The sequence below is a fragment of the Gallus gallus genome, chromosome 4 (assembly GCF_016699485.2).
Source record: "Gallus gallus isolate bGalGal1 chromosome 4, bGalGal1.mat.broiler.GRCg7b, whole genome shotgun sequence".
NCBI lineage: Eukaryota > Metazoa > Chordata > Aves > Galliformes > Phasianidae > Gallus > Gallus gallus.
Window position 1 is genome coordinate 29,375,376 of NC_052535.1, and position 25,414 is coordinate 29,400,789.

Consider the following 25,414-nt stretch of genomic DNA (forward strand, 5'->3'; position numbering starts at 1 on the left):
TTGACTTGCTTGTTTCAATCACAATAGAGAAAGGAAGAAAGAATTACTGCAAATAAATGAAATCGTTCTCACCCTGTGGAATACGGAGCCATTACAGCATTTTAACAGCACTTTTGAGGGTGAGCAACCAGAAATAGAGTCTATCACAGCTTTTCTTCAGAATTGTTTCCTTTATAAGGTATCTTTGGGCTGCAGGCTGCTTAGCACCTGGGAGCGTACATTCCATCTCCCAGAGCAGGTTGCAGAGGGACATTTTTCTAAAAGCTCCTACTCTGAGACTATTTTGGCCTTGCAGACAGAGAGCTGTTCATGCATAGAAAGACCATTTGCTGGTGCATTCACTATTTCAACAGCAATCATAAAGTAATAAAGTTCAGTAACATGTCATCTTCAATATGCCCTGCACAAAGCAAAACCTGAAGCAAGGGTAGTCATATGTATAGGACATCACACTTGGAGGCTGTCTAGACTGTGGCAAATATAGCAGAAATTCACCACAGAGATTTCCAGGTAAGTTGTTTTGCACATTAATATGCGTGTTAACATGAGGTCTAATTATTGCCAGAACAGAGCATATGTTCTTGCCTGCTCCTCAAGTGCCTCAGAAATGAGTTAAATAGGAAAAGAACAGTCAAAGGTATTGGCAACTTGTAAAAGATAGTCATAATAAACAGGATGAGTTGTGAGGATATTCCATCATATATTCGCTGGCCACTTCAGGAGCCCATTACTGCAGCCCTGATGCCACTGTGCACCACACTGAGTACATACTGAATACATTCCTCAGGATATTGCCCTTGGCACTTGTTCAGAGACTAGCCTAGAGGAATAAGGAGAAAACACCAGTGACTGAAAACAGCACATCAGTACAACTCTTGCCTGGCTTACTTCTTCATTTGAGTCAGCTTGCAACTCCTTAAGACACTGTGGGAGCACTGAAGCAAAGGGACGCTCCATCAGGAAGCAATGCAACCAGAACAGGAGAACATGCAAGCAGAATCGATGATGACTGTAGCAAATGTGGCAGTCCTTTCTATGAGCACCTCCAGTAGCTCAGCCTCAAGTCTTCACCCTCCCATAGGCACAGTTTGCTTTTCACTGTCTTTCTTTTCACACTACATTTATTACATTTGTTTGCTCTGTATTAATTGTGAATGTCTCATAAGTGGCTTCATCCATTCCTCTTTGTGTATAATAATGAATGCTGTAGTGGACCCTGACTCTAGGGGTCTCTGAGGCTGGCACAATACAGTCAAGTACTAATTTTCCTTTGTTTATCTGCCTGAAATAACAGCAGCAACCAGCAGGACTGGCCCTGGAATCCTGTCTTTTCTCTGCTTGCCTGCCTGCTGCTTAGTCTGATTTCTTAACTCTCACTTTCAGATGCTGATTCAGGCTCATTCCTTGTGTCTCCTATTTGTCTTTGATCCTGAAATGGTCAGAAAAAGATTCAGAATATCTGCAGCACACTGCATCTTAAACAGTACTTCCTGATGATTTCAGTGGAGGCTTTTGTGTAAAAACTAATGAGAACAAAAACTCCACAGACATTAGAGATGTGAGACTGAATCCTAAATAATCAAGCAGACTGCATGCACGATGCTGAACATCCCCTGCAAAGCAAGGCTTTCATTCTCCAAGTATATCTCAAAGAGAACAGTTAGTATTAAGTGATCTGGTCTCTGACTACAGTTCAGATTTGTATTTTACTCTACACTGTTTGCTTTACATATACTGTTGTTCAGTGCTTTATCTAGCTGTACATTAGAGATGGCGAAGTATAAAGAAAGATATAAAGTTATGTTGAGCCTGATCCCAGTCTGCAGATCCCCTTTTCCCCATTCACATTTAATGCACAGTCAGAGCACTTGGAAATGGTATTTGCAGGGACAATTCCATGTGCCATCATAGCCTTTAGAATGGCAGTTTTCCTTACTGAGTTTCATCACAACATGATAAATCTCTCATGTCTTTCATATTCAGCAGCCATTAACAAAATGCTTGTATACAACTGAAACATCATGCTTACTTTGCCTATTTGTTTATCCTGATTTCTGGACAAAACAGACAGCTGCACAGGGTCTCACTCTACTTCTGAGATAGTGTGCTTGCTTTTAGCAATAGTGTTGAGAAAACTGGCTTAAATGGCCCTCTTTTCTCTTGCTCTCCAAATTTCTTTCCTCCTGTTTACTGGCACAACTACTTCTGCATCAAGGAACTGATCCAGATGGAAAATAACCCAGAAAAAACATCAGCTGGCTTCTGGATTGGGCTCACAATGTAGCTGCACAACAGAAGGGCAACACGGAGGCAGGAATAAGTAATCTGTGACAGAGAAACAAGGTGGTAACTGCCACAGCATTGGCATGCAGAGACAGACATACTGAAGGAGAGTATTTTCTCCCCAGCCTCCCCAACCTTGGCTGCAGGGATGCCACAGAACTGTTATTGCAGCAATTTAAAAATGTGTTACCCCAGGATTTCACAGACCTGATGGGATGTTGATTTTTCTTACAATTATATTGAAACTGTTAGCTAAAGACTGGCAGACTCTTTCAGAACCAAAGTCTGGGCCAGGTCCTTCCTCTGCCACTTGCGCCTGGTTTCCGCAGGAGGGAAGCACGAGTCTGAGAGGCAGAGATGGGGGCACAACTGTATGTACCTACCCTGCACCTTGATTGTGACATAGGGACAGCTTAGTGTGTCTGTGGGGAAGAAGGGCAATTTGGGAACCAACAGTTTCATTTCAGTTCTGTATAGAGTGCCAATGTACGTAACAGATGTGAAATCAAACAAAAAAAAAAAAACCCAGACTTTAAATTCATTTCTTGTTTCACAGCATTCTTTGAACAACTCTTTCTGCTGTTTGCTCTACAGAAACACTTTGCACTTCACATCTCAACATATGGAAAAGAAGAGCAGTTTTATAACTGGAAAACTTCACTATTCACGCACACAGCCTGGCATGAGTTTCTGAGGTATATGTAACAATCCAAGGCACATTTTTAGTGCCAGTTAAGCCTTACTTGGTGACCCTTTCAAACCACCACTGGCCTTCCAAACCACCAATGCTATGCTGGCAGTGGCATGAGTCCCAAAATGTATCTAGGACCTCAGCTCACTGGAATTCAGTCCATGGTAACTATTTAGTGCAAGATCCACACAAGCTTTTAATAGAGCCACCAGGACTTATGTCATACTCCAGGCACACGGGGCCCAATCTGCTCAGCCTTTAACTAGGTCCCATCAGTATTCTGTCTCAAGGACTGTGCTAAGTGCTAATGCAAGTGTTAATAACTTTCAGTATTAACTAGTGGCTAGGGAATTTTTCCACCTTTTCCTCCCCCTTTACATCTGCTTAAAAAAACCACTAATAATAGCAACGAAGAACAGTGAAGTGGTTGCAAGACAACAGCAGATCAGATTCTTACCATGCACTTTCATCCTCTTCCAAAGACTGATTATTCTTCAGAAAGACATTCTAGATATACACAGATCAAAATAATTACTTGAGAAGTTATATTAATAGATTTAATGAAGAGCTATCAGAGAGACTTGAAGGTGTCCTAACAGTCCTGATGAGCTATATGTTGCCAGGGTTTCATGGAAGGAACAAAATGGGAGGTAGAAAAGAAACTACTGGTATTTCCCAGACTGCACACACAGCCGTACAGCCTGCCAAACCCAGTGGACTTTGCAGGCAACAAGCTACTGTTGGGGAGAAATTGTGTTTTTCCATACTAAATGCCCTCCCGTGCTTGCAGTAGAACTATCTATGAATATTCCTCCAACTGCAGAGACAGTGCAGGTGTGATTTCTGAGGCCTTACATAGTATCATACAACATCACACTGAAGAGAACATAACAGCTTCTCTAAATTGAAAAAAGTATCAACATACAGCAAAGACATTATCTACTACAGTAATTAGCAAACGACCATGGGTACTATAAAAGATGTAAAAAAGAACATTTAGGTTTCCTCTTTCAAGTGTCAGACGTACAACTTTTAAAATACCTAGATGCTGCTTTCCCATCACCATAGTGTCCTTGCACTACACACCCTGCTGAAGAGACTATCCCTATCTTTCTTGTAGGCCCTCTTCAGCTACTGGAAGGCCGCTATAAGGTCTCCCAAGAGCCTTCTCTTCAGTAGGCTACACAAGCCCAGCTTCCTCAGCCTGTCCTCATAGGAGGTGTTCCAGCCTTCTGATGATTTTTGCGGCCCTCTGGACCTGCTCTATTAGGTCAAAACAGAAAACTCAGCTGAGATGAGGTTTTATGCATTCCACACGCTTTTTTCATCCTCCTTTTTTTTCTACCCCATTCCAGTTTAAAAATTTTTCCATCCCCCCATTTTCAGCAACTGATAACAGAAATTCCACATTTCAAGCTCTTATCCCAAGATCCTGCACAAAATCCCAGCAAAAAGAGCAAACAGTCACTAAGACTTAACACTGAACAGTATTTGGTCTGTAGACATTTCTAAAGAACTTGCTGAAGGCTTGGATGTTGGTAGAAACCAGCTGAGAGCAATTGCTGGTCCATATTTTAGTGCTCAATGGTACCACAGAGGAGATGCTTGGTTTAGCAAGGAACTCTCTATAGGGACAGGCCTCCAGATGAAGGCCAGCCAGATGTTCATAGCACACTACATTGCCAAAATTCCTGTGGAAGACATTATCTATTGTAGAACACGGGGAGAAAAAAGGGAGGGAGAGAAATGTCTGCTGAGCACACACACAGAAATGAAAAAGAAAGCACTGGCTGAGTTCCAAAAATGAAAAACTAGCCTCACTGAAGAAGGTGGGAGCTTTGCCACCAGATTTCAATGGAGACAGAATTTCACCCGATGTGAACAGTACTCTGGAAATATCCTCCCTCCAGACACACTGTGGGAGCTCTTCTGGCTCTGATTGCTCACTGGAAACACAGAAAGGAAAATTAAACCCAAACCAAGAAAACAATACCAGAATTATTAATCAACAAGCCAAAGGGATGCAATGACAGTTAAGCAGAAAGTATTGCAGAAATGAATGGAAATTAGGCAGCAAATCCATTACCTCCTGGACCACTGAATTCTGCCAGGAAAATGAAGGGATGAAAGAATGGGTGCTTATGCTGCTGGGCATAAGGGTGTCACATCAAGACTGCATTGGAGGCAGTCAACAGAGATTCAGTAACAAGAGGAAGAAAAACTTCTAGCACAAATTCAGCCTTGCAGTGTGTTCCCATCACCAGTGCTATATAAAGAGGCCATAATCTAGTAACTTCAGCAAAGATTCCTAGGAGCAATCAGTGTCAGCACTTATAAATTCCCAGGCAGGACAGTTCACAGAAAGGGCACATGCAGCGAGCTCAGAAGTTGTGTAACTATAAGGATTCTGGAAATGAGAAATATAATGCCTGAATACAATAAACTGACACAACACTTACAAAGCCCCAACTATATGACAGCTGTGACCCAGTTATTTAGCCTAAAGTTGCCCTCTGATTTAGTCAGCATTTGTTCTCACACCACAACTATACAGTGGTCCTAAATGTTCCCTTTTCTCTGCCTGTCATGCTAAGCTCTACCTTTTAGAGTGCCTGAACACCAACAAAGCCACATACGCAAATCAGAGGGACAAATTCCCATCACTGCTGGAATCAGCTTCTAGCTTCCAGCCAAAAAGCTCTTCTTTGCTGGGAGATCCACTACAAAAAGAGACCAAATGGCTGATTCTAGGAACTACTGCAAGTTGCACTGCTTGCGATGTGGTAATGACAGCATGTAAACTTGCACACCTACAACTGATATACAAGTACTGTACTCCACTGACATGAGAAATCCCAATGAAGATTCGTGACTACATATTAAAGACAGTTGAGTGAGCTCCATGGTTTGCTGCCAGCTGTGTGCCCGGACAGACTACTGGCTTTCCTGCAAGTTCCTTGTCCATGGAGCCTGCTTTCAGTCCTCAGGACTGCCTAGTGTTAGTGACTATTGCCCAGTGACATCAAAGCTTACGGGAAAAAGGGAGGGCATGAAGGCAGAATAAAGCATCTCCACATGCTTATTGTGCTCCTCTGGCTCAAAGCAAGTTTTTCAAACAGTTATTTAGTTGGCAACTTGGACAATGAAGAACAAATGTGTGTGCACTGACCCTATCCTTCTACAGACTTCGGAAACAAACATAAAGGGGAAGAGAGTGGCTGGAGCATTACTGAGCTCTTGTGCTCCCTGGCTGCCTCAACACCATTGTAACTGCTGATTACCAGCAGAACTGCTTCTCAGTGCGCCAAGATCCTGGGATGAAAAGCATGGATTGCCCCCTGTGCTGGGTTTTACAGCAGGCTGCTGGCTTTTCTCAGCGTGGGCCATGCAGCTGTTGGTGTAAAGGTCCCCTCTTTCCTACCTCAGTACTGGGCCTGGTAAAGAACAGTGGGAAAAGGGTATTACCTGATAGGGGAGTTGCTGGATTCAGTAACATTACAGGGGTACAGCTGAAACCAGAGTCTAGCCCAGTCTTAGTAGTATTGAGATACTGTGATGTAAAACCCCTCCTTCACAGTTTAAATCAGCCTAAAATGTTTTTAAAAACAATTACTGAATGGAAAAAAATAACACCTCATTTTGAACAGCCCTTGCCAGCATCTAAGTAGGCTTGAGAAAGTCACAGCTGTGTCTATAACCCTGTCAGATTGTTCAGGGTTTTGACCATAAAAGGACCAAAACTGAAACAAGTACAGAACCAACAGGGAGAAAAATTAAAAATCCACTTCTGGGTCACTTTGGCTAAGGTCACAAGTATTTCACTGCCATGACACTGGCTATGATATGAGGGAAAACATGATCATTTCAGCCTAGTCCCCTCATATCTCTTCCATCGTTCACACATCATACTATTGCTTGGCTTTGCACTCAGGCCCAGACTAATATGTAAAAATGCTTGACTTTTTTTTTTTTTCTTTCCCAGGTCTCCATACACAAACCTGTATTTTCATATTCTTCTGACTCCCTTCAAGTATATCTGATGATTGTCTACAGTATTCTTGTCAATACTAACAGAAGAACTGGTATCAAACAGATACGTATTTCCTACTGATCTGCTATTTTACCCCAAAATGAGAATTTTAGTCTACTACAATCCTCATTGAAAGCAGCTGACAATCACTCTTTTAAAACTGTCGGTAGATTTTCAACAAGGAACATCATTTTTAGGAACAGAATCATGCAGACATTTTGAGAGTTACTAGATGAAATGGCAGCCCTTGAAGAAGTGAAAACTAACCACTGAGAATATTCAAAATTCTCATTTTTAGTAAGAATTGGCAGTGTTATTTCAACATGCTCCAATTTTCAAGTGCAGGAACTCTATCAAGCCTTATAAAATGAGAAAACCAAAAATGAGTGAATAACCAGATGAGCTCCAGTTGACATAAGAAGATAAAAGGAAAGGCAAATATCAGAATTTGACTTCCTTTTTTTGCTTGACCAAGGGCAGCAGAAGTGATTGCTGCATTTACTATCTATTTTATGATATGCAGGTAAGAACAACTTCCATATGGCAGAATGTAGTCCAGCAAAGAAAGGCAGGCCAAAGGACACATATAAGATATCCGGAGACAACCATAAATTTGTATTTCTTTGTGTTGACCGAAACAGCTTGTTCTGTCCACGCATGGGACTCCAACTAAAGCTTGTTATTCTACACACGGATTTGCACACAGGCAAACTCTACACACAGTGTTTGCAGTACAGCAGAATGACATGATATCTTTAACTACTTACCTCGAGGAGTTCCGCTGGGCTTAACGTAAAGCCACTGCTCCAGTATCAAAGCCCTCAAAGGCCACTTTTCCCCCATTAAATATTGGTTTGTGATTCAGGTTTCTAACTTTCTTTCCGTGCAAAATTCTGCCAGAAAGAGGAACTTACTGCTTGTTGTGAAGTTACCCTCCCCAGCCTGGGGAAAGGAGTCTACGTCTTGGATTACTTGTAGTACTCCCACAGTCCGCACCGGGGGATCCAGGGCTACAGAGCTCTCGTTCACTGTTATATCGCTGGCTCCTGTTATCTGGTTGGTTGGCGGTCCTCCTATGGAGGCTTCCAGGTCTGGAGGTATATCGTCCATACAGTCTGCGTTGGGCTAACGGGAAGGGAAAGAAGAAAATGGAGCTTTTACTTCATAAAAACATTTAATTCACCTGCTCCCACTTTTCTAGGCTTTTTCACTTTTTCTTAGGCCCGCCGCTCCTATTGTCACTTTCTCCATTCCCATAGAAGTGCTTACAAACAAGTATTGAAAATGGCAACATAGGATGAATGAACATGCACAGTTTGCTTGCTTGATATAATCTGCTACAAGAGGGACCCAAAGCATGCACTAGAAACATCCATTGCCAAACTCCCATTCACAGTCTCTAAATACCATTATTTATGCTGAGAGGTTTTTGGGAACGTGTAAATTGAAAAAGTAGTTCACTTATCGTTATGATCTGCTCAACACAGGCAGACTGCTGAGTCAGATTATGAATGTAAACAGACAGTAGCTGAAGGGAGATGATCACCGTTTCCCTAAATATACATTTTATAGAGCGGATATCAGAGCTTCCAGGAATAGGAATTCATGGGAACAGCCTGTGGGCGCATCTATATGTGAGGTGCAAAAATAGAAGCCAAAGCTGTTGATAAGACAAGCATTTTAAAATCACAAGATTGTCCCCTTTGCTAATGCTACATTTTCCACATAAATAGAATGGTGAGAAAATAAACAAACAAACAATATTGGAAAACTGAAGACTCAGTCCAGATTCTTCCTTGGTTTGTGATTCAGACACCAGGGCTGGAATCCAGTTCTGTGTAATTTCTTCTCTTTTGCAATTTTATAGTCAACATGACTACTTGCACAGAACGAGCCAAGCTCTTCAAGCCAGGTGTTTGCATTTTCACTGAGCCCACAGGGAAGCAATGTATTGTGCAGCTTTTGTGCTACATCCTTGGCATGAGAGCACCTATTCAGGAAGAACACTGAGATTTTAAGTAAGCAGCGGAAGGCAGGAAGAATTGCTTGTCCAGTAAGACTGTGTCCATGCTGAGCACTTAAAGCAGTCAGACTAATTTCTGCCCTTGATTTCTCTAGACCTGCTCAAGATCAGAGGCTCCCATTCATGTAACAGCGACTACTATGGAGCTCTCCATTAACAATGGTGAAAAACATAGAGGGAAAGAGCCTTTTTACTCCCAAGAGGAAACAGATTCTTGTGCCATCAGCCCACATAAGAAGGCTTAGTTCTCCCCAAGGCACAGAGAAAACATTTTGGCATAATTATTTCAAAAACTGGGTTTTGAAGTTTTAATACACTGCAAAAACAAACAAAAGGCTAATTCAGAAATATACCGTAAGATACTGAAAGACACTATGTTAGGGTACAAAACTTTTAAAATGACGGAGTGACATTGCAAGGTTGAGCTACAGTTATGTAGCTACCTTGCTCAGTTAGGAAATGTATAAAGTTAAGTTGTTCTCATTTATCTTTATTGTCCAGGAGTCAGACAGATAATCTGGATTAGTCATTTAGGCTTCCTCTAACTTAAATGACCTGAAGGTAATTTTGCCATGTGATTTCTTCCCCTCAGAGGTAAGTGGTATGAACTGCCCCCTCTACCTTCCTACTGATTACCATTAAACAGAGGGGGCCTTAAACTGCTAGACTGGAAATTCAACACTTGGAGGGCTAAAGGCATAGGAGATGAACTCTGCTCTGTGAATTTGATTTTTGCTATGCTCAGGTATCTCGCATGCTAAGGCATACGTGTCCAACCTTTTGGCTTGCCTGGGACTGTCTTGGGCAGCATATACATAGGTCGCTCTGGAAATAATGCCTCCTATTTATTCCCATGGAAACGACAACAGATACAAAGAACATAAGAACACTATTTAATAGACCAATTTCTCAGCTACAAAATACTTTTTCAACATGGCCACTACCATTAGCTATGCATTTTTGCCAGTAACGAACAACAGGCTGTATATCATGCTCACCAAAATCTGCACCAGCAGAGGTGACCCAATGTCAGCTGCCACTGCTGAAATGCACCACCCACTGCCTCACTGTGCTCACATCCACCGTTTGGTCTCCAGAAACGTTCAGCAAGTGTCAACGAATGTCAGTGGGTGCCATTTTTTTCACAAGGAGGAATTCAACGACACACCTTTGCTTCATACCCACTTCCACGTCAGATGCCGTTTAGTCACAGTGCCCCTCTGCTGCCAGCTATTGCACAGCAACAACACAGAATGGGATATTGGTGGGTGCAGGGCAGGGTGCAGCCATGGATTGGACATGTCTGTGTGAAGGCGTTTCTGAAAATCTCACTACCTGCCTGTCCCCAACAGCAGGCATCTAGAAACTAAGCAAAATATACAGCAAAAACATAAACAGAGGCTTAGCTTTAAGCACAAGAGTAATCCCTTTGAACTCAGAAGGTGACCATATGCTGGCATTTTTTTTGCAGAATCAGGAACTTCGCATGTTTTCTCTTCTCCCATACACTCCCTGTCTGACTGTTGCCACCTCGTGCCTATTTTTTCACAGATGCCCCTGATGAAAAAGACAGGAGTTTCACACAGTCCTCAGATGACTGATATCCACAAGCTGAAGTCTGGGGTAAAAATCAGAATTGCCACGGTCAGGCCCCAGCCTAATCCACAGGCAGGGAGAGCTCCTCACAGCTGGGATAAAGGCACGTTCAGATATACCTAGCTTGCATGGAACCCACGGAACTTGTACTTTCCTAAGTGAAATACCAATTATTTATCTGTAGGACTTGGATTCAGAGTTATTCACTGGATCTATCATTCTTTCCATCGCTCTTAGCAGTTATAACAAATGCCTTCATAATTTCATTTTTAAATGAGACTCGGCTTTGAGGGCACTGAATCTTAAAGAAAAAAGACCTGGTTTTTCTTTTCTACTACAAGAAAAAAATATTTCTAATGTTTTTCAAGGGATTGGTTGCTGTCCTTTGCTTCGATTCCAGCTATTCCTAAAACGGGGCTTTATTGCCAACTTTTAAACCTTTAAAAACAGGGGACTATAATTTAAAGCCAAACCAAACATTAAAGAACCTAAAACAACACTGCTCAATATAATTAATCCCTTTACTCCCAAACGATTCTAGTTGGAAAAACACCCCAAATTGAAGCAGCATGCTATAAAATCAATGATATGAAGTACTGATTGAAAAAAAATTTATTATGGGTTTTGCTGTTAAAGTGACCCAGATACATTTTCTCAGTTTAGGTATATTGGTTTCACTCATTCCCTTCTTGTCAGTGCTTTGAGGGCACAATTCCACTACAGTCAAGGGAAGGCTTTGTATTGACTTCTGAGCACTTGGCTAAGGCTCTTAGTGAATAGCTTCAAGTCACCCAATCCGCTGCCAAAAACGCAGCTGTCTGCATATCCAGCAGATATTTGCAGAAAGGAAGGAGAAGCAGAGGGAAACTATTTTATGTGATACAATCACCCCGACAGCAGTGTAGGTCTTTGAAAGTGAAAGACACTTCCACTGATAATTTACTTAAAATATTACAGCCAGAAGAAGCAAAGTCTGTGAGCTGGCTACACCAGCAGAGACAGTGGAAAAGGTTACACCAAATGTTTGCTGATAGATATTTAGTTAATTGCCCTCCTGAGCTGCAGAGTACCCCAGTGAAAAGCTGGGATGTTTGGGTGCTCAGCTACTGTGAAAATCAGCACAGTCACTCCGGTGCTTCATTGCAGCTGAAGAACCTGGTTTTAGGGCAGACAATCTGAAGCCTTTGTTAGAACCTAAATGGAGAGTTTAGATGTGAACTGAATTGAAATATTTAACTTTTTTTTTAAAAAAAATCACTTCCTGGAAAATCCTGGCTCTTCCTGCTAAATGAAGCACGGTCAATCCAAAGTTGCACAAGCCAGCTCTTTAACAACCACCATAGGACAAACACACAGTTGGCAGGAAAAAAAATGGTATCAGGCCTGCCTACGGTAAGACTTTCTCATTCCTCCCATTGTAAAAGTCTGCAAAGGATTTGGGCCATTTACGCTCAAGCCTCCCAACAGAGCCTGCTGCCTGCCTAAGGCTTCTTTTCTCTGCGTGGAAATTTCAGCTAAGATGGCTCAGTGAGACTCAAGAACGTGGTTAGGGAATGGCATTTTGCTTTATCCGCTCTACAGAAATGTTTGCCACCTCTCGCTGAGAAGCCCTAGAGCTTTACAGCTTCTTCCTGGGAAACGTATTTTCCAACAACAGCCTACTGACATCTAGATAAATTATGAGCCTCTGAAAAAATCAGTTCATGAATGCTGATAGAGCCTGGTGGCTTATTTGGGACTGATGATTAGAGGGCTTTCTGTGGTGCTGGGAAGCTCCCCGTGGTACCACAAAGCACCGCACAGGAGTGATGTCCTCCTGGACCACCCTCAGCTGCTGCCCACAGCAAGGACAAGGGTGAGGACGCAGGGTCTGTGGGCAGCTGGAGAAAGGTCCTGGGAGCTGAGCAGGGACTGGGAGCATGGGCAGCAACACTGGGCAGGAGGGGGCTACATAGAGGAGAAGCAAGGGCAGGAGATGAGGCAGGAGAGGAATAAGATTTTTAGAAAGAAAAGGCAGTGAAAACAGAAAAGCACCAACTGATAACAGTATAGGAATTTAAACCTGAAGTTAGCAGAGGCTCTCAGACTGTTTCCTTTGCAGTCAAGCCAAAGGAAAGCCCTGACACGAAGGCCACCATTTGCTCCCAGCTCCCATGGACAACCGCTCGTACTGTAATTCACTTCAAGGGGTAAAGCTAACATGTGGCTCTCCCTCCCTAAATGTAACCAATGCTTCTGTAGGTGGAAGCCAGCATGCTTTGTCCAAACGATGGAGCGGGCTGTTTTCAGTTTGTTGTGTTAGAACAAGCCAGGGAGATTTTATCTGAAACTAAGAAAATAAATTCTTCGGTGCAAACTCTGCTATTGGCACATTAATATCCAAGCGCTTGGTTTTAGTGTTACGAGATTGGTACTGAAGTTGACTGAAATCTTCATTTGACCTTGTTGTATATGTGGGTTACAACAGTATCCTTAAATACAAGAACTGTAGTTATTTCCACAGAAACTCTATGTGGGAAGCTCTCATTGAGGGAAACAGAACAGACCCCCCTTCTGCCACACAGTGTAGAAAGAACAAGACTGGGAGCTGTGAGAACTAAAACAAAGGCCTTGTGAACTCAATGGTGCTTTAAATTATTCCTGGAAATTAACAGAATCAGAGAATGGCCTGGGTTGAAAAGGACCATAAAGATCATCTAGTTCCAACCCCCCTGCCATGGGCAGGGTCATCAACCACCAGAACAGGCTGCCCAGAGCCACATCCAGCCTGGCTTTGAATGCCTCCAGGGATGGGGTATCCACAGCCTCCTTACCTGCTGCTACAGAGCTGTTTGTGTATAGTAAAGCCAGTCATGACAACAGAAACTATCGCACGTGGCCCCTAGGCACGTTCTTCCTCCCCTTGATGTACCCAGCTTCAGATAACCTGCGGCTGATTTGTAGACATGCCTGGCCTTCAGCAGCTGTCAGTGAGGTCTCTGAGAGTCCTTTCTGGATGTAAATACTGACTGAAGGTACTGAACTTTCTGGAAAGACCAGAACATCTCACCGCAGTTCAGTGGAGGTCTGTATTTGCTTGTATTAGTAATGAAGCAAAAAATACCAAAAGAGGAACGGACTGGCCTTACAGCAGGAATTGCACGCTGTTGCACAGTATGGAATAAAGCCATGGGATGTATGATAGGTATAGAGAAGAGGTATCGAAATCCTGGGTAACTGCTCACTGGTAGGTCTATGAACTGTGATATGGAACCTGGGGAAAAAATTCTGTATTGAAACCTGCACACAGCAATGCTGAATGGCACTGATCTTTCATCTTTTACTATTTCAAAGATAATACACACTTATAGCAGAAAAATTATCCCAACTGCAATGATGAGTTAGGCTAACTACAAAGCTTTATGTCATTTTTCCACTGCATTTTTAGCTTGGATTCTGTTATGTTGATTAACATACTTGCCTCCTCCTGTAAAAAACAAACTTTGTCATGTGCCATAAAGCTTTTTCTGCAACAACCTGTCCCTTGTATCCACAAAACAGATCTTTTGGGGAGTGGCCGCATCGGCTTCCCTAATACATTTTTATGATCTGTTATACTTTATATAACTCTTTCATTTGTCGACTGGCATGTCACCAACTGGGGAGGCTATCTACAGCACCTGTTAATGTACTGACCAGCAGTCCTTCAGTATTGAACTTCACTGACACGTGGTAAGGCTCACACACTGTGAGAAAGTGACTCACCTCTTCCTGGATAAGCCCCTGATCTCCGATAACTACAGTTAGGAAACTGTATGGCAGATACGATATGCACTATCTGAGTGGAAACATACAACCTAAAGGGATCAATTGTTTTAACTGATTCTAACCACATCTAAATGTACCAAACAACAAAGAGCTTAACCATTTCTTACACGGCATGTGGTCTGCCCCATATTTAGTTACTGGTAGAAATCTTCCTAATTGGAATTAGCAGTACAGAGCTTTCCACAGGTAAACTTTAAGACAAATCAGACAGAAAAGAGATTTGCCTCCCTAGAATAAGCCATTAGCTGTCCTCGACCTGTGGATCAGGGAAAAATTTATTTGTAGATCTTCTGCTTTGAGAACTGAACTCAGTGTGGGATTATAAAAATAAATCCAGCCCTGATTTGAAACACAAATAAAAGCAACATGAAAGAACACGGATCCACCTGAACACCATAAATGATACCTTGCTCCACCAACTGGGCAGTAACAGACATATGGAACCCCAACATCCAACAAAGACTCTTCCTTGGTAACATAAGTGTGGTGAAGGAGAGAGGTAGCTGCCCAGACCAGCTTCTATTATCCTTAGTAAATTAATTAACACATCAATAACACGGTCAGAAGAGTAGGATGGGAGCAGACAGGCAAAGGACTGGGGATGCACCCATGTGGCTGGTGTTCCCCTTTTGCCCCAGACAGCTCCCCTGTGATGTGCTTACCGGGATCCCTAGAGCTTTTAAAATATTCATTTTACACATAGGGCAGGTACGATGGTCTAGCAGCCAAGGGTCTACACAGGACTTGTGAAAAAGATGCCTGCAATGAGAAACAAGATATTTTAATTCAAATCCACGATAGCACTATTTACCACTTAGCACCAGACGCTTCTTCTGAATTCAGTAAAGTGCAAGCTTTTCAAATAGTATGGTTTGTGACTTCTGCAAGGACTGCCAGACTACATCCTCTGCAGACAAGGCTTTACAGTGATTTCTGCAGTGTGTCAAGCATGCGTGCAAAGTATTACTCGATTGAGTTTGGAAAAGAAAATGTACACAATTAGAGAACTAGGAAAAATACAAGAAATTAGTAGCAAAACACATATTCTTTAGATGTTAAACACCGTCAAGTAAACAAAACCTCCTACAGATGAAATCGCATTACAGTTTCTTGATGGTTCTGCAAACAAATCTGATTACACATTACACAAAGATGAAGCCACTGGGGTCCTGCTATTATTTTTAAGGATATAGGCATAAGGAAAACAAGTGAAATGAATAAATAAATAAGCATATCCTCATTTAAATGGAAAAATCAGGACGATGTCTTTTGAAGTATGGTCCCTGACTTCCCTGCTCTTTATAATTTACCCAATGGAGTGAGCTCCTAAACAAATCCAGCCCTGAAGGGATTGATCCTAAACCCATGCTTCATCTGAAGAGACCACTAAGCAACTACCTGAGACTCACGGCTGCTGGGGGCCATGGCTTTATATATATATATATATATATATAAAAACCATACAGATATATAACCCAGATATATAACCCAGGCAGAGGAACTCAAAAGTTACTATCTAACTTAGCCTGACAGACACTGAGATGGAACATGCAGATATTTAATGCACGAATCTGACAGTTGTATTTTCTCTTGTGAGCACATTCTGTAATCTTGTGGTTATAGAGGATGGATGTTACAAAATGCAGGAAAATGGGGCTCAGTATTTAAAAAACACTGGTGAGGAGGTCAATTAGAGCAGCTGGGGCTCAGCATAAGGCAGAGAAGTTCCTCTCTCTTGCTCCTTTCTCCTCTCAATTTACAGGTGGCATATTTGGGCTGACAGTAGCACTTCATTGGCTTATGTAACACACCTGTTACCTATCGAAAGTGCTCTGTGGCTTGGGATAGTTTGTCCTCAGCTTGTCCCGTTCCTGCAGAAAATGAGGAAAATTTCCTACCACATTCATAGCCTCAGAAACTACACTGACATGTAGGAAAATCTTTTTTAACCAATGGACAGCCTAAGCAAAATTTAGAGTATTTTATTTTGTAATATGAAGATCAATACACGCAGACGTGCTCCAAGAGGTGAATGCTAAGACTTGTTTTAAAATATCATGCAGATCAGCTCTAACTTTCCTAAGGCCTGTAAACAGGTGTCTCACATCTTAGTTAGCAGAGCCTGAAAGTCCCATTTCAGCCTGTTTGAACTTTCACATTTGAGAAGAGGCAGGCAGAGGCTGGAGATTGCTGTCACAGCCAGTCGCACCGCTTGCCATCCAAGCCACCAGGTATTGGCAGGGGGGCACAGGTCACAGCTGCCCAGCATGCCACCTGGAGTGGGGCCTCAGCAGCACACACGAGCCTCCAGCAAGAAATGCAATCTCTGAGAAAGCCAGAATCACTAAGTGCACCCAAATAATTTTAAATATTTAAGTGGTACCCATTCAGCTGAATGGGTCGGCTGCTGTATCCTGTCGCAGACTCTCTCACATAACAAGATACATGCAGCCTGTCAGCCTGATGGAAGACACCGAGCTGCTCTTTCCTCTATATCGATTTGCAGCCATAGTTCATCGTAACACGTGGCAGCCCACACCGTCTGGTGTCCCAGCTGACTTCAGTCCTAATGACGCTAGAAATTCAAAGCCACAACTATGTGAAATCTCACATTCTTATTCTTTTCTCCTCAATGTTTTTCTCACTGCTTCTAAGAGAGACAACTCCTTTGTTTAAAAAAATAAAAAAAGAAAGCTTTGTGGCAAACTGTCGCTTTGCTGTACTTGGTCTGACTTCACACAGCTATGGGAAAGGGCAGATCTGTTCTTGGCAGTTTGACCTGTCTAATTATATCAGTTGGCTGCCATACAAAACTTTGTCACATCTCATCTGATCCTGTATGTCAACGTGATTAACACAAATGGAGTATGGTGGTACTTGAAGTTTAAGCCATCACTTTACTAATGCTACTGCAGTTCACAACGCTCCTTCAAAACAAGGCTTGCCTGACCAGATAAAAGCACGATGCACCGAATTCCCACCTCTGTCCTGCATGACTCTGCTTTTTATCCCAGGAGGGAGACATCCAGTGCACCATCAGGCAAGCATTTTCAACAATTCAAAGTGCAATGACACATGCAATTTTACATTCAAAAGCCTAATCTACAGAAACTGCATTATTTCATGCAGAGTACTGAAAGTACGTCTTGTTTTTGAGCTATATGAAAAACCACACAAATCTTCATAGCAATCGGTTCTCTTCAATTGTGTACTCACATCCATAAACACATATGTTTAACTGCATGGATGTGAGACACATTGCGCCAAAATACAAATACAAAAACCCTGAGATTTTTGCTCTTGGAAAAAAAAAAACCACAAAATCTGTTTTGGATAAAAAAACCCAAACAACAATGTAGCTTCTGTCAAGCCCTTTGACTGTACACTAGAAAGTCCTCTTTGGTTTTCAAGTTCAAGCTTTGCAAGCTTCAGTCAAGCTGTGGTTCATATTACAGTGTTTCATAATGCTCGTTAATCACCAAAGCTTGGAATTTTCATGCCTTTAAGACTTCAGAAACTGAAGTTTAGCATTTTTAAAGTTGGCTTCAACAATGATATTGTAAAAGAAATCCTACCGATGCTGAGTAATTTAAACACATGACAGATCACGTCATTTGGCACCTCCCAATACTACGTTATTAGGGCTCCATTAATTTTAGATTTAATATGTACAACAGAAGGATCTTGATTATCTGACAAAATCTACACAAAAATGGAATGCTACTGAAAATCATTTTTAAAGATTTGCACCACATTATACAGTTTGAGAGCTCATATTATCTACAAGCAAACACTTAAACATTTTGTGCACAGAATTATACCACAGAATCATAGAATGTCCTGGGTTGAAAAGGACCACAATGATCAAAGAGTTCCAACCCCCCTGCTATGTGCAGAGTCACCAACCACCAGACCAGGCTGCTCAGAGCCACATCCAGCCTGGCCTTGAATGCCTCCAGGGATGGGGCATCCACAACCTCCTTGGGCAACCTGTTCCAGTGCGTCACGAAGTTGTTGACTGATGAACATCCTGATGAGTTTACCATCTAAACCCAGGTAAAGAAAGAATGTGCACAAAATAAGATGAGGGTGTAACTATGATATTTCAGCCACCCTAAGACATGAAATGCTCAACTGCGTTTCTGCCTGATTCAAATTTCACAAAGGAGAGGGTAAAAGCATTACGGTTGAGTTCAGAATTAATGACCCATAGAGGGAGATGGTAAGAAAGATGTTTCCAACACAGGCTAGGAACACGGCTTTGATAATTGAAGCCATAGCTGCAGAAAAGATGTTTTTTTATTTTCTGTTGTGCGCAATCACATGCATTGCAAAACTGTGCTGGTTTGGATGGGTTGAGAAGATTCTGAGAAGGACCGTAATTGATTAGTTGAGAGAAAAAAGGCGAGAGAAGAGATGTCATAAAAATCCTCATGCAAGACAAAGGTTTCCATAAGCAGAAAGGAAACAAACTGCTCTTCACCTCTCCTAGGGATAAGAGACACAATGATGTGTTTAAATTGCAGCAAGTGAGATTCAGGTTACACAATAGGAAAAGCTTCATCACTCTCAGGGTGGCAAAGCACTGTAATAAATTACCGGGAGAGTCTGCAGAGCCTTCATCCTTGGAGGCCGCAGTGTGTTGGAAAAATAACTCCCAAGAACGACACGTGTGCAGCCAGTGCCCCTGCACCCCGAGGCAAGTGGCCTCCTGGGATCCCTCCTGCCCTGCTCTGTGACTGCACAAGGCTGGGTGCAGCTCACAGCGACCAAAGCAAGGAAAAAAATCTCAAAAATCCCACAGTGCTGCATTTACTGTTATCTAATTAGCACTTGATTTATTGGTTAACTGGAGATTATGTGTGTCTGAAATACATTTCATGTTTTCTTCAAAGCTGCGATTTTAAACATACAGCAGAAAAAAAAAAAAGACATTTATTTTGGGCTCAGCCCAAGAATTATAACAGCTTTATTATTGTAAAACTCTTGTAAAACTTTCAACTAGCCAACCAAAAAAAACCTTTTCTCCAGGCTAAGGAGGGCTGTTCTCCCACCTTCCTGTTCCAGTTCCAACTTTCTGAAGCACACACAAACAAACCTAGCAGTCACTTGGGTTGATTGGTTTTTTTTCTTGAATAAAAGCATGAGCTACAACAAAAGGAGCCAAAAGCAGAAAGAAAGGTACATACCCACAGACCTGGACTAAGAGCATCAGCTGCTCAGCCCTACATCAGATGTTGGGCTGCAGCAGAGGACTGAGAAGGACTTTGATGAGAGGCTGAGCAGCACTGAGTACCTGACGAGAAGGTTTCAGCTTTTGGGGATGCATATGAGCTACTATTTGTTTATTTTTAAGGTAGAAGAAGCAAGGACAAAGGGACACGATGATGAGTATAGCTGAGAAAATGGAATAAAAAAGGAAGAAGTGCTGTGATGAAATGATTTTCACAGGAGGCTAATGAAAAGAGAGGGAAGGAGTGGAACAGTCTGTGAAGTCACAGTTGCTCACTGGAGGTTCAGAGGAGGCGTGCGAGCTCTAACAGTGTCTGTTGGTGACAGAAATGGAACAATCTGAAAGAAGGTTACAAAGAAATAGAAAGTTCTCAGTAGAGACAAGGCTGAAAGAGTTGTCCTACCTCCCTGTTAAAGTTCAGGAAGTTAGGAAAAGTTTAGTGAGAGGCACACAAAGGGAACAGCAGCATCAGTGATTTCTCCTAAGAATGTGCAGAAAAGATGGAGTTTTGAAGCCAGAGATGGAAGACAAGCAGAAGGAAGTAGGGCTGCGACAAGAGAAGTGACTCTGAGAACAATGAACTTGCTTGTATTTGATGTTGTGTCAGTGCCCTCACTGTGATGCTTGCTACCATTTAAACATAAAGCCAGCTGCAAGCCAACATTTTCTTCACTATCAAGAGTCAGTATATATTTATTTAATACACTGTAGAGTGAGGTTTATTAATACAGTCAGTTGTGGGAGTTGGCTTCTAAAGAGGAAAGAGAGGAAGAAGCACAAGTTAACAAGTTCTCCTCCCAGCTTTCCAGAAGACAGACTACATTTGGGAAATGTACTAGAAAATACCATTTCAGACCTCATCCGCTGAAATGCTGTCCAGTGGATTTCTGGTACCAATTTCTGAGCAGATTCAGGACTCAGAAACATTAAAAGAAATCCAAAAGATACACAGGGCTTTATACTGAGCGTGTCTGCTAGCCAGTTTTCCCAGTACAGCCTGCAGGACAAAGCAGCTGATCTCAGGGTGCATTTGGCTATGCAAGTAGAAAGCGTTGCATCTCGTGCAGCTCCTGGATAGAAACACAAAGGTCAGCTGGCATGGCGTTAGCTTCCGTAAGACTTGGTGAAATGCCAGCCTCTTATTAAATGCCAGACTAACGCAGATACTGTACCAGAACTAAAGCAAAACCTCTGTTTAACTGAGGATGCTGAAGGAAGAAACGGTCAGTGCCCGTAGGTCTTTATTGAGACATAAAAAAATAGTGCTTTCCTACTCACTTAACAGGGTCTGATAAGTAGCTGCTTGAGAAAGATCTTTTAGTTTTTATCACTCAGAATTGCTTAGGCTCAAACTGTGAGCATTTTACAAGACAGATCTGCTGCTGCTAACCTTTTAGCATGAGTCATTTTCTAGGCGACATTTTAAGTCAGCCAAGAACTGAACATCACCTGTTAACTATGTGTTTCCTATTCACTCTGCTTGACTCAACACCGTGCATGACGAAGTCTGACTGGAATTATGAGGCAAGACAAGTGAAAGCTAGAGCTTAGACTTTTTTTGCTCTTGTATAACTACCTCTGAAAACTGCCTGTCCCTATCATGTTAAATTTCCAAGCTTTATTATGCTTTACAAGAACAAGCTTGATGTCAAGCCGAGGTCCACAATTTTTTTTTTCCAAATTCTCTTTTTTTCTTTTGTATTTCTGCTTCATTAATTATTTGCAGAAAGAAAAAAAGGTTCAAATGCAGTTTGTCATTGTGGGGGGATTTAGAGTAGGTCAAATTTATGATTAATCTGTTGCTTTTTGTTTGCCATTTAGTGATGGCAGTAAACAGATTAATGAGTCACATGAATGAACACAAATGGACAGCTTGTTACATTCAAATATCTACTAGGGAAGAAACACAGTAGGAAAAGAAACAAATATTTCAGTTTTTCAAGCCAGTAAACATGTCTCCAGAAGAAGAAACTCTAAAAATCTACGCTCTGTCTGTGCCACATCTGAGATCACAGTTTCTAGGGAAATCAAACCTCTTCTCTTAAGGAAACCACTGTTTATAGGAGATATCTTAACAAAATGATTTCCTTTGAGGTGTCTTTTGTTAGCTGACATCCCAAGGAAGACAATACAATGGCACAGAGAGGTGAATACAGCTCAGAGCTGGCAAGAGGCCACACTCCCGCATCACATCACTGTGAGCATGCACACTTCGTTGGGCACATTCACACGAAGGGAAGAAAAGAGAAAGGAACAACCCCAAAAGCTCTTCCTGTCACATCCATATCCCGCACGTCTGGGAATATTTCCATGGCAGCAGTAGACAATACTGCTCTCTCGGCACCTGGTCCTGGGGCAGGACAGCACAAGAATTGCTAAGTTCTTTCCATGGGGAGCAGCTGGCCTGCTCTATCCCTGGCTGCTGTGCCTAGGACTCACCTTGAAGTCAGAAACAGGTTCTTCTAAAGGAGTTGTTCTGGACTAATGTAAAACCAGTGAGAAAAACAGAGGAAACATCATAACCTTCAGTTAAAAATTCTACTGAAAACTTTATAATACATTCAGATCAGACAGAATTTCTGACTCTCATGCTAAATTCAGGTTTTTACCACCACTAATGTTATTTTCACTTCAAGTAGACAAAGAGTCATTTCAGATATCTTTACAGAATTGGTTAAAAACAAATCAAAGCAATTAATTTCCCCACCTCCCCCAGGAAACCTCAGAGCGATACTCTGAGAACAGAGCATAACTTTAGAAACAGACAGACTATCAGAGTTAAAAGCTCCTTCAACCTTCAACTTACCTGCAAGGTAAAATTCTGACAACATCATTGGGTTTGTAGCCTTCAATACAAACAGCACAGTTATCAAAGTCTGGCTCAGTTTCCTACAGGAAAGAGAACATCATTTTCATTTTTGATTTTGTCAGCTAATCTCTTCAAAGGAGAGTCTGTGTGACAGAATAGAACAGTCCCTGATGCACGCTGCATATTCAGTAATGCATTTCAAGAAAAGCAAGTCAGACTTTCAACACATATCCTGTTGGAAACTTTCCCTGGGAATCATGCAGATTTAGGTAGCATGTTTGAACTTTCAGGATTTTCTGCATCTCCACACAACTTCACCTCCTCCTCTCCCTGCTCCATTCCTCCACAAATTACCAGTATTCCTCCCCTACCTAGAGGAGGCATATGAGCTTAATAAGCAATTGCCACTTCTGTTCTGCCTCTTTGTCCTGGTGGTCGGAAGGAATACTCAGTGCAGTGATTCATTTGGTAATGAGCAATTTGAAAAGTTACCTTATCACCTTTCCTGATTGTTCTGACTTGCAGCTTGCTGATTGCTTTCTTTGCAGCATCTCCAAGCCGGCGCTGTAATACAAAATTAGCTCTTAAGCAAAGAGTAGCTCCTCATGCAGAATTCATCATTTTTCCTCCTTAGATTTCTTAACAATCTCAAGTAACTGTACGTGAAACCAGACAGTTCTGTATAAATGTGAACAGATGAGGTCAGTCATGCTGTTATTCAGAATAAGTGCACAGTAGGTATTTTCAGCTTGTTGGTAACCCATGGCTGATGAGGCAAAGCTATGCTAATTCAGTTCCAGAGAAGACTGCACATGAGCCTCTTGTGATGTTACACTATGGCAACTATACTATTTCAGTGAGTAGCAATGTACGTAACAAGCCTGCTGTTTTGGTATCCTACTTCTTTCCTCTCCTTTTTTTAATTACACTTGCAAAAAGTACATTTTTAAATGAGGCCTGGGCTGGTAAGCAAGCGTAATGAACACTGGACTTAAGATTCAGGAGGTCTTTATTCTTACTGTGTTCCAGGATCAATTCATGATTCCCAGCAAAATTTAAGTGTTGCAATTGAGGTGATAATTTTTTTAATCACAACGAACACAAATTACCTTCTTCACTGTTTTTTCCCTTTTTTTCTACTTCATGGAAGTAATAACAGGTATAAAAAGGAGGCAAAAGCATCTGCAATTTCTTACAGGTAAAACAAGATATAGTCCCACAGAACATCGTATTCATACCTAACAGTTGGCTTTTTCTTTTCCTTTCACTATAGTGACCATAAATTGCTTACCACGTGACGATGCTGACCTCTCATTTTTCCTAAAACACTGCTACTGTGCTGGCTGGGCCACTGTCACTCAAGATTAAAGTAAGTATCAGCATGATGCAAAACACTGTTCTGAAAAGCTGAAGACGGGGCTGAGAATGATACAGGGCAGTTCCCACAATCACAGCTCTGTGGAGCTACCTCTGTAGGCCTCTGAGCTCATGCCTGCATCAGCACTCCAAGGACTTGGCTGCTCACTGTGCTAACGCAACAAGGAGACTGGGAGACAGACTCACAGGCTGGAAAGGTCTTGGGGAGGTCATGAGCTCCCACCCCCTCTTCAAGGCTGGGTCAACTTCAAAGTCAGAGCTATGTCCAGTCAAGTTTTGACTTTCTCCAGGAAGGGAGATTTCACAATCACTGTGGATAATTTGTTCCAGTGCTTCACTGCTCTCATAGCCTTTTTTAAAATCATTATTATACAAGAAGAATTTCCCTAGCTGCAATTTGTGACTATTATCCTTGTCCTTTCTCAGTGCCTCTCTGAGAAGAGCCTGACACTGCCTTCCCTCCAAGCATGCACCGTGTCACTGGAGGCTGCAGGCAGAGCCCTCAGCCTCCTCCTCACCCAGCTTACTAAATGAGGTTCCCTCCTCACTCACTGCACGTTTCTGCCCCCAGAACATACTGGTAACCCTCCTCTGGGCTCTCTTCAGTTTTTTCTCGTCTGTCTTGCACAGGATAACACAGCACACCTAACCCCATGACATCCTGTTGGTTTTATAACAGTGCATTCCGAGTTGCTACCAGTAAATGACTTAAACTCTTCTTCTCGCCCCCTTTTCCCATCCAGTTTCCAACCATGTGCTGTTAGTTAGGCGGAGATTTAGGAGCACTGATGACTCAGAAGACATTCAACTTTCAAAGCCAGGAACACCGCCTGTGCTGGAATTCTGAGGGCATGTCAATGGGAAGGGTTTCCAGCTGGAGGGGCGAGAGCATGAAGCCAAAAATGGGAGGAAGCTGAACGCTGCCTGTAAATTGGGACCTCATCACCACACAGATATGATTAATAAGTTACTACTTTGTTCTTTGGATTCAAATAAAACCACTGTCTTTAATTTAGAGGGTGAGTTTGTTGGATTGGAAAGACATGGAATGTGTGTAATCCTGAAAGCAGTGAGCAATTTCAGGACTGGCTAAAGACATGAAAATGATCTTGGCTATCATATAAGATTTACATATGTGCTTTCCAGCACAGCTAATTATTACATGTGACGGACTTCCTTGTAGTTACATATCTTTCCTGTGATACATTTTTCTCACAGTCTCCCTTCAATAAACAGATCTGACAAGAGCTGGAAGCATTTCTTGCCAGCTATTTGTTTCTTCAATGTAAATCAAAGACAGACTGATAACACAGAGCGAGATGAGAGCCACTGCACCCTGCTTCAGGAATTGCTTGTGATTCCTTTTTATCATTATTATTACTTAAACTAATGAAGTGTCTCAGCTCTTTCTTGCACACTCTTCAAGGGGATAGGACAAGATTAAAGACCCATGTGCATCTTTGATCTGCTTGTTTTCATGTTTGCTTTCTCTTGTCTATCTTCAATAGTCAAGTTCATGACTTAAATGCAAATAAGAATTATTTAATTTTGAAAGAACAAGTAAA

The 25,414-nt window shown here is 42.0% G+C and overlaps 1 protein-coding gene across 1 annotated transcript in view; it reads right to left on the reverse strand.

Moving 5' to 3' along the window:
- Positions 1 to 25,414, reverse strand: part of RNF150 (ring finger protein 150) — a 120,215-nt gene that overhangs the window by 22,570 nt on the left and 72,231 nt on the right. Inside the window, exons 3-6 of the mRNA XM_003641153.6 lie at positions 22,965 to 23,036; positions 22,470 to 22,552; positions 15,093 to 15,189; positions 7,919 to 8,129 (exon numbers count right to left, since the gene is read on the reverse strand). Coding sequence (XP_003641201.2) covers positions 7,919 to 8,129; positions 15,093 to 15,189; positions 22,470 to 22,552; positions 22,965 to 23,036 — 463 coding nt within the window. The remainder of the gene's footprint in view (positions 1 to 7,918; positions 8,130 to 15,092; positions 15,190 to 22,469; positions 22,553 to 22,964; positions 23,037 to 25,414) is intronic.